The sequence below is a fragment of the Dermochelys coriacea genome, chromosome 10 (genome assembly GCF_009764565.3).
Source record: "Dermochelys coriacea isolate rDerCor1 chromosome 10, rDerCor1.pri.v4, whole genome shotgun sequence".
Classification (NCBI taxonomy): Eukaryota; Metazoa; Chordata; order Testudines; family Dermochelyidae; genus Dermochelys; species Dermochelys coriacea.
Window position 1 is genome coordinate 6,224,016 of NC_050077.1, and position 14,383 is coordinate 6,238,398.

The 14,383-nt window shown below is 43.5% G+C and overlaps 2 protein-coding genes across 5 annotated transcripts in view; both read left to right on the forward strand.

Annotated features, from left to right (window-relative positions):
- The window catches only part of CACNA1H (calcium voltage-gated channel subunit alpha1 H), a 480,991-nt gene that overhangs the window by 16,961 nt on the left and 449,647 nt on the right, over positions 1-14,383 (forward strand). The window lies entirely within an intron of this gene.
- LOC119862163 (60S ribosomal protein L28-like) lies at positions 10,651-11,031 on the forward strand. The gene has a single exon (XM_038418308.2). It carries the CDS (start codon positions 10,651-10,653, stop codon positions 10,996-10,998), a length of 348 nt encoding a protein of 115 aa, XP_038274236.1. The 3' UTR covers positions 10,999-11,031.

The window sequence follows — 14,383 nt, forward strand, 5'->3', positions numbered from 1 at the left end:
TCCCGATTTTTCACACTTGCTATCTGGTCACCCTAACTGGACCACAGTGCTGCTTCAATTTTTCTAGCTGTCTCCAATTCTCTGCACTTGCTGTAAGCTATTATAAAACATTTTGTATCGATATGAGCAAAGAGAAATGTGGTCTTCCAAATGGGCACCAGTTATTATTATTATTTATTGGCAGTCATATCCACTGTGTTCCAGGCACTTTCCAAACGCTCAAGAAGGGCAGTCTCTACCTGGGAAGCTTACAGTCTGAAGCTGGACAAGCAGACAGAGGTTATGGACAAGGGAACAGAAACAACAATAGGCAAACTGTATATATAAATAGTATATAAACTATAGCTATTATATATCGTGTATAGCTTACACATGTGCCATCTTGACTCACTGCCAACTTATTTTAGCATTGCTTTTCTGGGAATAATTGTATGCCCACCTATTACAGTTACATAATACTTCTGCCATCTGAAGACCAGATGCTTCTGCACGTCCTCATTAGAACAGTCCCACCACAAGCCAAAGGGACTACTCAATTGAGTAAAGAGTGTGGGATCTGGCCTCCCCCAAGACAGGAAGGCAAAATGATGCAGATGCAGGTACCTCTTTTTTATCACTTTGTTCTGATAGCTGCCAGTTTAGTTCTCAATAGGGGTGTCACCAAGATGCATTTGAAGGCGTCTGTATATGTTTCTGGTTATGCAGAATGGGTCAGAATCATCCTTGGTTCAACAATGTCGGTGGAGTTATATGATGGACCAATTTAGCCCAATATTTGACTCATGAATCTATCAAAGGGATGGGGAACCACAGGCTGACAATCTTTGATCGTACTCAGGTAGGAAAGAAATTTACACAGGAGGAAAGACTGCCCAAAAATAATTTCATCAAGCCAGCCCTGCAGTCTAGTGTCAGTGGAAATGTCAGATCAGACTGTGGATTGCATGCTTACTGAACCTCTGAGCTAACAGGAGCTGGGCGTGTGCTATAGACAGAGCTCCTGTTGGTTAAGGCTGGATAGTACTTTGTTACTATCTAGAGGTCACTGCTATTCATCTGATGGCAACTTGCATAGCCTTCCTCGCCAGAGGGAGGGGTGCCATAATGGGAAGGGAAGGGTTAAAAGTGGGAAACGGGAGCCCTCAGAAAACCCCTCTGGAATCTCATCTTGTGTAAGAGAGCAAATAGTAAACAAACTGGACAGTCTCTACATAAAAGAATAAATGGACACAAATCAGACGTCAAGAATTATAACATTCAAAAACCAGTCAGAGAACACTTCAATCTCTCCGGTCACTCGATTACAGACCTGAGGGTGGCTATCCTTCAACAAAAAAACTTCAAAAACAGACTCCAACGAGAGACTGCTGAATTGGAATTAATTTGCAAACTGAATACAATTAACTTAGGCTTGAATAGAGACTGGGAATGAATGAGTCATTACACAAAGTAAGAAGAAAAGGAGTACGTGTGGCACCTTAGAGACTAACAAATTTATTTGAACATAAGCTTTCGTGAGCTACAGCTCACTTCATCGGATGCATCGGATGAAGTGAGCTGTAGCTCACGAAAGCTTATGCTCAAATAAATTTGTGAGTCTCTAAGGTGCCACAAGTACTCCTTTTCTTTTTGCGAATACAGACTAACACGGCTGCTACTCTGAAACCTACACAAAGTAAAACTATTTCCCCATGTTATTTCTCCCCCCCACTCCACCCCCCACTGTTCCTCAGATGTTCTTGTTAACTGCTGGAAATAGCCTACCTTGCTTGTCACCATGAAAGGTTTTCCTCCTTTCCCCCCCTGCTGCTGGTGATGGCTCATCTTAAGTGACCACTCTCTTTACAGTGTGTATGATAAAACCCATTGTTTCATGTTCTCTATGTGTGTATATAAATCTCCCCTCTGTATTTTCCACCAAATGCATCCGATGAAGTGAGCTGTAGCTCACGAAAGCTTATGCTCCAATAAATTTGTTAGTCTCTAAGGTGCCACAAGTACTCCTTTTCTTTTTAGTAAACAGTAAGTCATCCTGTTGAAGCCTGAAGTATTGCAGCAGACCTGGCATCTTAAGAACACATATCACCATGGGGTGACTTAAGGACCAAGTTCAAGTCAGCCTTCACCCTGCATTTCCTGGCTCTGGCTGATATAAGCCAGACCCATCACGTTGTTTGAACACTGCCTTTGTGGTGCGGGTGATGAACTGAAACATAGGCTTCCTCACCCTTCATCGCCACTTCCTGCGCTCCTTCAGCCCCTTATATTTCGTTCTGTCAGTTTATTATAAATAAAATGTAGATGCTGAGGTGAACCATACATGGCACATGTCTTTTTCTTTGCCGTAGCCAAGCACGAATCAGCTTTGAGGCAATTGAGGTATTTTAATGTGAGTTTTAAAACTTGTATCTCTACAAAATATGCCTTGTGTTTATGGGAGTGGGCATTTAACAGTCTCTTATCAAAACATGGACAGTGATTGCTCTATACAGGTGCATTCCTGCAGACAACTATATATTGTATTGTCCTACAATGTCTGTAGACCTACTTAAGTCCCGTTGTTCTGCAGATGTAGCCTTGTTTTTATGTGTCTAGCGAGCTGCACTGTCTTCATTTCCTCCAACCAGCTCTGCAAAGCTCTTCGCAACTTCTTATTACTTTAATTCCTCCTTTCACTGGCATATGTTCTTGGCAGGCAGAGCAATTTCATGATACCGAAAAGTACATCATGCCAAATAGATAAGATGTCGGCGAAACAAAGTGACTGGGTTTGTTAGCTTTATGTTTGGGAGCAGCCAGTAGCAAATGGGATGGTTGAAACTCTAAAGATACGGGCCAAATTCATCCCCGGTGTGCCTTACTGATTGGAATTACTCCAGAAATTATTAGGTATTATGTTGCGGTAGTAACTGGAGGCTGTAATCAAGGATTCAGGCCTAGGCACAAATATGATGACCCAAAGAGCTTACAGTGTAAGTAAAGTGTGTATTTGGTTCATGGAGTGTGTCCTGAATCTGATCCAATTGTGTGCTGGATCCTGTCCAGGTTTCATGCAATTTTTAGATGCTTCTTGGAGAACAAAGCCTTATTAGAATGACTGACTGGTAAGGTTAGCCATTGCCTCTCGTGGCAAACGGATCAGACCTGTTCCTTATGTGCTTTTGTGTCCTAGTGCCCAGTCTTGCAACCCTGATTAAGGTGAGCCGTCTCATTAGCTTTAATAGGATTACTAGAAAAAACAGGAATTAACAGGTCATGAATTAACTCTTCATCCTGAAGCGTTGCTTTATTTTGGTGCATCTTAGCCCGCAGTTGCTTGGAGGGTTGGACAGCCTTCCAAAAGTTCTTGCTGCTTCTTCAAAGCTTTTCCAAACTTCCCCAAGCTTTTTCGGCCTATATATTGGAGTGGAAGGCCAAGGCACAAAATGAGCTCAAACAAACTAGAGACAATAAAGGCTAACAAGAAAACATTCTACAAATACATTAGAAGCAAGAGGAATACCAGGGACAGGGTAGGCCCATTACTCAATAAGGGGCAGGAAATAATAACAGAAAATGTGGAAATGGCAGAGGTTCTTAATTACTTCTTTGTTTCTGTTTTCACCAAGAAGATTGGTAGTGATTGGACGGCTAACATAGTGAATGCCAGTGAAAATGAGGTAGGATCAGAAGAGGCTAAAATAGGGAAAGAACAAGTTAAAAATTACTTGGACAAATTAGATGTCTTCATGTCACCAGGGCCTGATTAAATGCATCCTAGAATACTCAAGGAGCTGTCTGAGGAGATATCTGAGCCATTAATGATTGTCTTTGAGAAGTTTCAGAGTAGCAGCTGTGTTAGTCTGTATTCACAAAAAGAAATGGAGTACTTGTGGCACCTTAGAGACTAACAAATTTATTAGAGCATAAGCTTTCGTGAGCTACAGCTCACTTCATCGGATGCATTACATCCGATGAAGTGAGCTGTAGCTCACGAAAGCTTATGCTCTAATAAATTTGTTAGTCTCTAAGGTGCCACAAGTACTCCATTTCTTTTTGTCTTTGAGAAGTCATGGAAGACGGGAGAGATTCCAGAAGACTGGAAAAGGGCAAATATAGTGCCCGTCTATAAAAAGGGAAATAAGGACAGCCAAGGGAACTACAGACCAGTTAGCTTAACTTTTGTACCTGGAAAGATAATGGAGCAAATAAGTAAGCAATCAATTTGCAAACATCTAGAAGATAAAAAGGTCATCATGGATCTGACAAAAACAATTTGTGTCAAACCATCCTGATAGCTTTCTTTAACAGGGTAATAAGCCTTGTGGATGGGGGGAAACAGTAGATGTGGTCTATCTTGATTTTAGTAAAGCTTTTCATACTGTCCCGCATGATCTTCTCATAAATAAACTAGGGAAATGCAACCTAGAAAGAGCTACTATAAGATGGGTGCAAAAGTGGTTGGAAAACTGTTCCCAGAGAGTAGTTATCAATGGTTCACAGTCATGCTGGAAGGGCAAAATGAGTGGGGTCCCACAGGGATCAGTTCTGGGTCTGGTTCTGTTCAATATCTTTATCAATGATATAGATAATGGCATACACTTTTATAAAGTTTGTGGATCGTATCAAGCTGGGAGGGGTTGCAAGTGCTTTGGAGGATAGGATTAAAATTCAAAATGATTGGAGAAACTGGAGAAATGGTCTGAAGTGAATAGGATGAAATTCAATAAGGACAAATGCAAAGTACTCCACTTAGGAAGGAACAATCAGTTGCACACCTACAAAATGGGAAATGACTTCCTAGGAAGGAGTACTGTGGAAAGGGATCTGGGGGTCATAGTAGACCACAAGCTAAATATGAGTCAACAGTGTAATGCTGTTGCAAAAAAAGTGAACATCATTCGGGGATGTATTAGCAGGAGTGTTGTAAGACATGAGAAGTAATTCTTTCACTCTGCTTTGGCCTCAACTGGAGTATTGTGTCCAATTCTGGGCACCACATTTCAGGAAGGATGTGAGAAATTGGAGAGTCTAGAGAAGAGCAACAAAAATGATTAAAGGTCTAGAAAACATGACCTATGAGGGAAGAATGAAAAAATTGTGTTTGTTTTGTCTGGAAAAGAGAAGACAGAGGGGACATCATAACAGTTTTCAAGTATGTAAAAGGTTGTTACAAGGAGGAGGAAGAACAATTGTTTTTCTTAACCTCTGAGGATAGGACAAGAAGGAATGGGCTTAAACTGCAGCAAGGGCGGTTTAGGTTGTACATTAGGAAAAACTTCCTAACTGTCAGGGTGGTTAAGCACTGGAATAAATTGCCTAGGGAGGTTGTGGTATCTCCATCATTGGAGTTTAAGAGCAGGTTAGACAAACACCTGTCAGGAATAGTCTAGATAATTAGTTGTGCCACAAGTGCAAGGGACTGGACTATATGACCTCTTGATGTCCCTTCCAGTTCTATGATTCTAACAAGAACTTCTAATGAAAGCTCCAGTATTCTCCAGTACATTACATTTAAAGGGAATTAGGCATTCAACCCCCCTCCTAGGCAGCTTTGCAAATCTCAGCCCTTAGCCGAGTCTGAAATTAATCACAATTATTCAAGCCTCAAAGAAGGTTCTTCATTTAGCCCATTATCTGGGATGGCACTTTAAGTGCTCATTTTTATGTCATATTCCTTGTTTAGTTCTAGCATGACTGAGTGACTCGTTTATTTAAAAACGTTGTTTAGAGAGTGATGTGGCTTGCTGAGGAGCAATATAGCTCTATGGCTAACTGCTATCAGCTAAATTAATACTCTGGTGGTTTTGACACTGGGCAGAATCCAGTTTGCCTTACTCATGAGAGTAGCCCTATTGACACCAATGGGAATGACTCATGTGAATTAGGGGATCAGGGTTTGGCCAATTTGCATTCATCATGGTCAGGATTTGGCACTAGCCGCACATACCTTTTAAATGACTCTCAGGATCCGGGCCCCAAACGTCCAGGCCTTTTTGGGTCTGCTCAACCCCTACTCTTAGCATTTGGCGCTCTTTCATAAAGCCATGAAGAGACAATTCCAGCCTGTGATTATTTTTTGGCAGGCGGACCTATGAAATTATTCAAAAGGATACTTCCCCTGATTTATGACAATACTCCAAGCATCACCATGTAAATGGCTTTTAAATGGAATGTTTCCGCTGCTTTATAAGAATTCCTTATGCAAGGAAAATAAACACTTTGTCATTTTCCAGACTCTCTCTGATTATCAGATTTGTTGCTATAAACATTAAGCTACGCTACCTTAAAGCAAAGCCACCTGAGATGTATGACTTAAAGAACTGTACCATTAAATAAAAACGAGCCCAACATGGGAAATCCGTGCATGATTGATCCTACCCATTCTCCCTTTGAGTAGATTCTTGATGGCCCACAATGAATACCTGAAACTTTTGAGTAATGTGGAGCTAGTTTTTCACATCTCATTCATAGCACAGTGGGGATGTGAAATGAAACACATGCAGTTTAGGCATCCTAGGCGCTTTTTATTAAAATGCAATGATGTTTCTATCTCCACAGTGCTTAGCAATGTCATTCTCTTCCCTTCCGCATTCAGGGACTTACTAGTGAATTGTATTGGGGATGGAATTCATTCCTTAGCACGCCTATCTGTTACACCTGTGATACTCCAAATGTACGGCTAGCAGCTAATCTATGCGGGCTACTGATCTCCTCTGGTGCTTGCAGCAGTCGGCATGGAGTAAAACAACAATGAAATCAATAAACAGCGAGTGAAAATCTGAACCCTGTCACTTGCCTTCGTGGGGAAACAATGGGAAAGTGAAGGCCTGGCTCTGACTTATGCTTTACATTTACTTTACATGGCTCCAGCAATGAAATGGGGTCTTAAATTATACTTCTCCAATTATGCCCACTTCAGTGTGCCTTTACATTGCCAGAGCAGTGTAAAGGGGTCTTGGTGTCAATGAAGATCAGGCCTTGAGAGTTGCACAGGCTATCGCAAGGACAAGCAGGACAAAGTACCAGCAGGGGAATTGTAAGGGTTTCCATTATCTGGGAGTTTGACTTCATCTTCCTTCCTTCAGGCTAAAGTTAATAAGATTACGAAAGCTGAGAATGAGGCTAGAAGCAGCTCATGAGAGACAATAATGCCAAGGGATGCCTGGGTCCTAAGAACCAGGAAAAACTTGCAGAAAATGACTGAGCTGCTAATTTTGCTCTGCAGGGCGTAATGCAATGAACAGGAAGTAATGAATTACAGTGGGGGACATTTGGTGGCTTTGAACGGCTGCCCACACAGCCTAATGCTCAATGCGTCAAAAGGACGACATCGTCGGATCTGCCAGTACCAAGCACTCGTGAATGAATGGCATGGGGTGCTCTGCAGCATACTTGAAAGGAAGTGACTGGGGGTGCTGAGTGGAGCAAACTGCAGGGATATTTCCATCGTAATGAAGAAAGACCTTGTGTAGCTTGAGACTATTTCAAAGTCCCTGGCACAGCGTGCTCTTCTCCGGCACAGAATATGTGAACAGGTGGGGAAGACTCGAGTTATAGGCAGAGAAGAGCAAAGAGAAAAATCAACCATGAAATTGGTAATTTTATGAGCTTCACAAGGGAGGGCAAAGCTTGTTGTTAGACTCCGTGTAATTGTGTCTCGGTGCCCTGGGTTATAGAATCTAGACGGTGTCAGTTTATCCAAGAATAGTACTGAGGCTTTTTAACATAGATTTGCAAAGCATTTGGAAAGACTCCAGTTAATAGGAAGAGAGGCTCTGCCATCCTGGAACAGGCCAATGGCCCACCTAGACAGGCATGCTGTTTCCAGTGGTGATGTAGTCTCAGTAAGATTTAAAATTCATATATATAAAGTAGAGAAAAAGTCAGTTTCATTCTTATATGGGGATCAGTGTATACCCTGAAACCCAAGGACTGATCCCCTTTGAGATTGTTATCCTACCTGGTATCACTGCAGGGGTTTGTATTCATAGAATCATAGAGATGTCGGGCTGGAAGGGACCTTGAGAAGTTATCCAGTCCAGCCCCCTGCGCTGAGGCAGGACCAAGTAAACCTAGACCATCCCAGAGAGGTGTTTGTCCAACCTGTGCTTAAAAATTTCCAATGACGGGGTTTCCACAACCTCCCTAGGCAGCCTGTTCCAGTGCTTAACTATGCTTATAGTTAAAAAGTTTTTCCTAATATCTAACCTCAAGCTCCCTTGTTGCAGATTAAGCCCATTCCTTCTAGTCCTACCTTCAGTGGACATGGAGAGCTGTTGATCACCGTCCTCATTATAACAGCCCTTAACATATTTGAAGACTGTTTTCAGGTCCCCCCCCCCATTTTCTTTTCTCAAGACTAAACATGCCCCGTTTTTTTAACCTTTTCTTATGTCAGGTTTTTTAAACCTTTCTATAAGGGTCTAGTTCTGTTTCCCCCCCCACACACACACACACAACTGTAAAACTAGTTGAACTCTGTTGACTTCAGGGGTTGAACTGGGCTGTTTTGTAGTAGTTCTGGGAACTAATACTTCTTTTTTATGGCAGTCCACCTCCTGTTTTCCAGGATCTCAGCTTTAATAAAAATACACAAAATGTCTTTAGCACTTTTGGTTTCAAAGCAAACCTGTGGAACGTGACCCAAGTGTAAACTGATGCAGCTATGTCTGCCTACAGCCTGAAACAATCGTTCTGAACAGTGTGAAATGCCCGTATTAATTTCAAGTGATTATTAACACTTATGTGGGGTAGGAGCTGCCTTTTGTGGTGTGTTTGTACTGCATAAAATGGCCTCCAGTGCAGTCTAGGGCCGAAAGTATCTAATCCTTTCCCCTCACCTAACAATATGTTGAGGATAGAAAGGGCATAAGCCAATACAGCATGTCATGCCTCAGATGTGTGAATTACACTGAATTAATGGCAGAATTGAATGGTATGTGGTCTTTTGGATTCCCAAGGAAATTCTTCCCTGAATGTCTGGTGTGGGTCTGGCACTCTGCCCTGTGACTGTCACAGTGGTAGATTGTAACCCATGGGTTGATCAGATTATTTGGCTCCAGAGTGAGACCCGCACTGAAAAGGAAGCTGCTCTTCTATACCATCTCTCTAGAAATAGGCAGGTTCAGGGGTGATGTGGGAGGAGCAGTGCCTCTGATACTGTCTTATAGAAATGGGAAGTCAAAAGGTACCTACTGCCTAAGGGTAGGTCTACCCAGAATTCCCATGCATCCTTCATCCCATGTGCTTGCTCAGCTTCTGTTACAGTAACAGGACTCCATACGTGAAAGAACTAAAGGGTTTTTGTTGTCCAGTATATCACTAAATCAGCATCTTCCCTCCCCAACGCTTAGAGGACTCTGCCACATTACAGGGGTATGCTCACTTAGTGGGCTAGTTCTTATAGGAGGCAATGTGTCTTAGTGGCTAGAGCACTGGACTGGGACTTAGGAGCCCTGGGTTCCGATCCTAGTTCTGCATTGGACAAGTCACATGCCTGCTATGTGCCTCAGTTTCCACATCTCTAAAATCATTCCTCCTTTGAAAAGTGCTTTGAGATCTATGGATGAAAAGTGATACAGTATACAAGTGAGAGGTGTATTTGTAGCATTTAGACAGATAAGGATTCCCATCTTATGGGGCAGCACTGTCGACATGCACCTACAGCTGACATCCGGTCCCCCCTAACATTCCTCTCCAACTACTGTGGGGATTTAGTACCTGTTAACACAGGTCTGCTTGTGGGGATCAAGTGGGAGTATAAGTCCTGACTTTATCAGTTTGTTTTTTCTCCTCCATGTAGAGCTAAGGCTGCCTGTGTTGTAAAATAAATCCGTGGCCTTTGCTTTCTGAACAATGAAGGGCCAGCATCTTAATATGAGTTCTGGAAGGGAAGGCAGGTGTGGCGGCTTGCCAGGATGATGTACTTATTCCCTAATGTTCTTCTTGCCAAAATAATGTGAGCCCAACTCCAATAAAGGTTTCCTATGGTTACAAATTATATCTTGACTGAGTTTAGTAGTCTCCAGTCAGTTGCAAGTTAATAACAAACAATCCTTCTCCCCAAACTCCGAATGAGTTATTGCAAGGAGGGTGACGTTTGCCCTGCGGGGCGAAGGAGGCAGTTAGTGCAACAGTCCTGTCTCTGTAGGGTGTTTGCAGTCATGTTCGCATCCTGGTTCGCAAATCAGAGACCACCTGCCTTTGCCCTTAGGCACTTCCCAGCGATATCCCACCTGGCACCCTTGCAAAAGAGATGGGTCGACCTATCTCTCTCCTTTGTGTCAATACAAGCTTATGAAGAGACTGCTTATGATGTGCATCAATGAGGTTACTGAGCCCTTTGTTCGGGCTGGCTTCAGGTGAGGATGGTGTACCCAAGATCAAGCCATCCACCTAACACAAGACATTGAAGATGCCTTTGAGGCGGACAGGAAGGGCGGCGCCATTCTTGTCGATGTGTCAGCTGCATGTGACGCTGTCTGGTACGTGGGGCCAACCAGGAAGGTGTTGCCAGCTAGTACCTGTAAACCCATGCGACCGTGGATCTTTGAAATGGTAACAAACTGGTGTCTCATCTTGGAGACAAAGTCAGCCAGCATAGGCACCTCCATAATGGACTCCCGCAAAGATCTGTTCTAGCTCCCCTCCTTTTCAACGTATAAGCTGATGACCTACAGCACCAAGCCGAACAATCTGAAGGCCAGAAACTTCTTCCACTACAACGGGCTGATCCATCACAAGACGGTGGGCGTGGAGCCCGCGGTGGACGGGAAGGGGATTGCGGTGGTGCTGAAGAAACGGGCAGGCCAGCGCAAGCCAGCCACGTCCTATGAGAAGACAACCATTAACAAGAACGCCTGGACTACGCTCAGCAGCCTGCGCCACATCATCTGCAAGAACAACTACCGCAGGGATCTGCGCATGGCCGCTCTGCGCCGCACCAGCACCATCCTGCGGAGCCAGAAGCCAGTGGTGGTGAAGAAGAAGAGAACCTGGGCTACCAAGATGGCGTGAATGGCTAGCATGTCCCAATAAAGGGTTCAAACCAGAAAAACAAAAAAACAAACAAACAAAAAAAACAGCTCAGTACATGTATGCAGATGTGGGTAATGAGCTGCACGACAGTGCAGGGTCACTCAGCCAGGACATGAATTCTCTGGCCACTTACCTTTAGACTCAGTGCAAGTCAGTGGCCACAGCTTTTCACCTGCACAGTCGCCTGGCCACTCAACCCCTGTGTTTGTCAGGGAGCCAGGTCAGTCTCCTAGCAACACTCTGCACATCGCTGACCCCGCGGCGTGGGGCAGGGACTGCCTGAATGGTAGAGGGGCAGAGCTCAGCTACTACTTGAGCCAGCAGCAGCCAGAGCTCAGCAGCTGCTCAATGCTTCCTACCCGATCCCGCTTCCTACCCAGTCTGCTCTTGTGCCCGCTTCAGTTCCCGCCTTCCCCTTCCTTGACACCCCTGGCTCCGTGCCCGGTTCTGCTTCCCGACCCTAGCTCCAGCTCACTCATTGGCTTTGGCATTTGGCTTCTGATCCCTGGCTCTAACCCTCACCTCTGCTTTTGATTAAGCTCTGGGGTGTCCTGTGGTCCTGATTCTTGATTCCAGCTTGGCTCAGCTCCTCTTTAACCTCCAAGTCTGGCCACCCCCTTGGCTCCGACCATTAGGCCTGACTGCCCATGTCCTGGTCATGATGCTGACAGCGTTGAGGATCGTCTATTCTCTTTCCAGCCAGTTGTCACTTATTTAGGAATCAGACTGGACCACAGTCTAACATACCGGTCCCATGTAGAATACTTAAAAAGATCACCTCCTACACTGTCTTGATCCAGAAGCGAGCACAGCAGAAGCAAGTGTTGTGGTGTTCGCTCCGGCAAAATATTATGCAGTAGTTTGGGGCAGAGAACGGCATGCATATCTCCTTGATTTGGAGGTGAACACAGCCACCCATATCATTAGTGGTTGCCTTAGTTGCACATTAACCTTTAATTTATGTGTGTTGACTCAGAACAGCTCCCCACAGACTTTGATGGGGTGCCATGACCCTTATAACTCCATGGAGGGCTGTGACGGATGAAAACAAGCTGCGGCACGCAAGGCTGACAGTGGTTCCAATACGTGCAAATAAGTAGCCCATACTTCCTACAGGAAGTTCTGCCCACCTCCAGAAGAAAACACCTCTACCTGCAGCTCCTGCTGACTCGCCATGACTGACTCTATGCTACTCTTTTGCAGCAGCTGTTCATGCACTGATATCCTGCGATGTTGGCCCGGTGCCAATCGCAGGTGAACTGTGGCATCTCAGTGCCAACAGCTGTGTCCCCACAGAGTGACAGCAGCTCTGGGATAGAGAGGCAGGCGTGCTGATGAATTTCACAAGCCCTAACTTACATCCACTTGTTTGCAGCCTAGGACGCAGATCCTGGACTAGATTTAACAGGCTGCTGACTGGAATGGCAGAGCAGCTGCCACAATGTGGAAATTTGGCTTAGCCCATTTTCACCAGTGTGACTGCGGGGCAGCAACGCAGATGATCTAACATGGTGGAGGCAATTAGAATATTGAAAGGTGAACTGCAACACCTTTCTATCCTCGAAGAAGGAGCAGTCAGAGGGCTGATGATCTAGATATCGACTTGTGATGCATATGAAAGAAGAAGTCTTGCTAAGAAAGAAGAGGGTTTTTTTTCTAACTACAAATTTATTTTTCAAAAATGAAAATTTTCATTGACTTTTTTCAATGGTTTCCATTTCTCAAAAAAACCCCAAAACCTGAAAATGGATTTTTAAAATTTGTTTCCATTTTTCTCCTTTCTTTCCCACCCATTTCTGCCCCCCTCCCCCCCCCACACACACTGGTTTTCCATTTTTCCACTGAAAAGGGGGAGAGGAGAAAAAAACACAAACTGAAAACCTTTTTTTTTTCCAGTTTTGAATTTTTTATTTTGTCCAACTGAAGAATTTTTCAACTAACTGTCAACTTTCAGATCTGGTTTTAAGGCTTCAGGGACTGAGGGTCTTATTTAAAATACATTGAAGTTAATAGGAGTCTTTCCATTCACTCTCATGGGTTTTGGATCAATCTCTAAAAGAGATTCCATTGCTGTTCAATGCACTGTCTCAAAAGACCTTCTGCAGATGTTGTGGGTACATGCTTCATGATAAGCGGTTGCCCCATGAATTCATTCAGACGTGTCTGAACACATTTGCAGAACTCTTCAAATTAATCTGTAATGACCCATTACAGAAGGGGATTATTAAATATTGGTTTAACACAAAAACAAAGATGTTATAATCCTGCTAATGCCTCTTTAAGAGTAGTTCATTTCAACACCATTACTGCAGGGCTCAAATTAATCGTTATGCAGGTGGTAAAATGGAATGATGTTACCTGTTTTCACAGGGATGCATACAAATCACTTTTCACCTAGTTCATTTCCTGCCCAAAAAGGCGCTCTCCTAATTCTCCCAGACTTCAAGTGTTTTCTGAATTTCAAGCTGCATTCGCTCATGTTTTAAGCCTGATCTGAGCAACTCTAACATTTCTAAACAAGATAAATCTTTGCAGTAACCTAAAGTGGAGTTTCTCTTTTCCCATAGGCTATTTCTTGTGTAGTAGGCGGATTGCAATCGCTAGCCTTTACTCCCCTCCTGGGAGAGCAGAACAGAAATAGGCCAGGGCCTCTTTTCAGATAGCTTCATTTGAACACATTTATTCTTTAGAAACTCTCTCTCACCTAAAGAATAATGTTCCAGTGTGGGTATATTAAGAGATCCTCAGAAGTGGTCATTTACTGATTTGGGTCACTATTACCCCTCATCCTCTTTATCTGAAAATGTATAACTGGTGTGGGAAGGACTACCAGGAAAATCTATATATTGACATTGGGAAAAAGACAAGGATGAAAGATGGAACCTATTTAATGCACAGCTATCATCTGTTATCTCCCGTTCCCCAACTGTTTTAAAAACAAAATACAGAAGTTCTTATACTCCAAGGACCACTTTCTGCAACACAGCTGTGCCAGATATAAAATGCAGTACATGTTCATGCTCAGAAACCCAATAAAACTGGTAATTAGCCTTTGAAACAAATTAAAACAGAAGATACAGTTTTATTCAGTGTAGTTTGTCTTTCCTGCAAACTGTACCTCGAAACATGTTGGAGAGTTAAGTAACGTAGAGCTTAAATAACAGGAGCACAGGGAGAGCGAATTAAGAGGAAAAGATGTGTCTCGTGATGCTGTTAAGAAAGAACCAAAAGATTGTTAAAATGGGGAGGAGTAGAAGGAATGATCTTGGTTATTGTCTTGGCTCTTCCACATGCTGCTTATTTGTATTTGAACAGACCATTTAGCTTGCGTGTGCCTCAGTTTCCCCCACCTTTCGAAATCAGA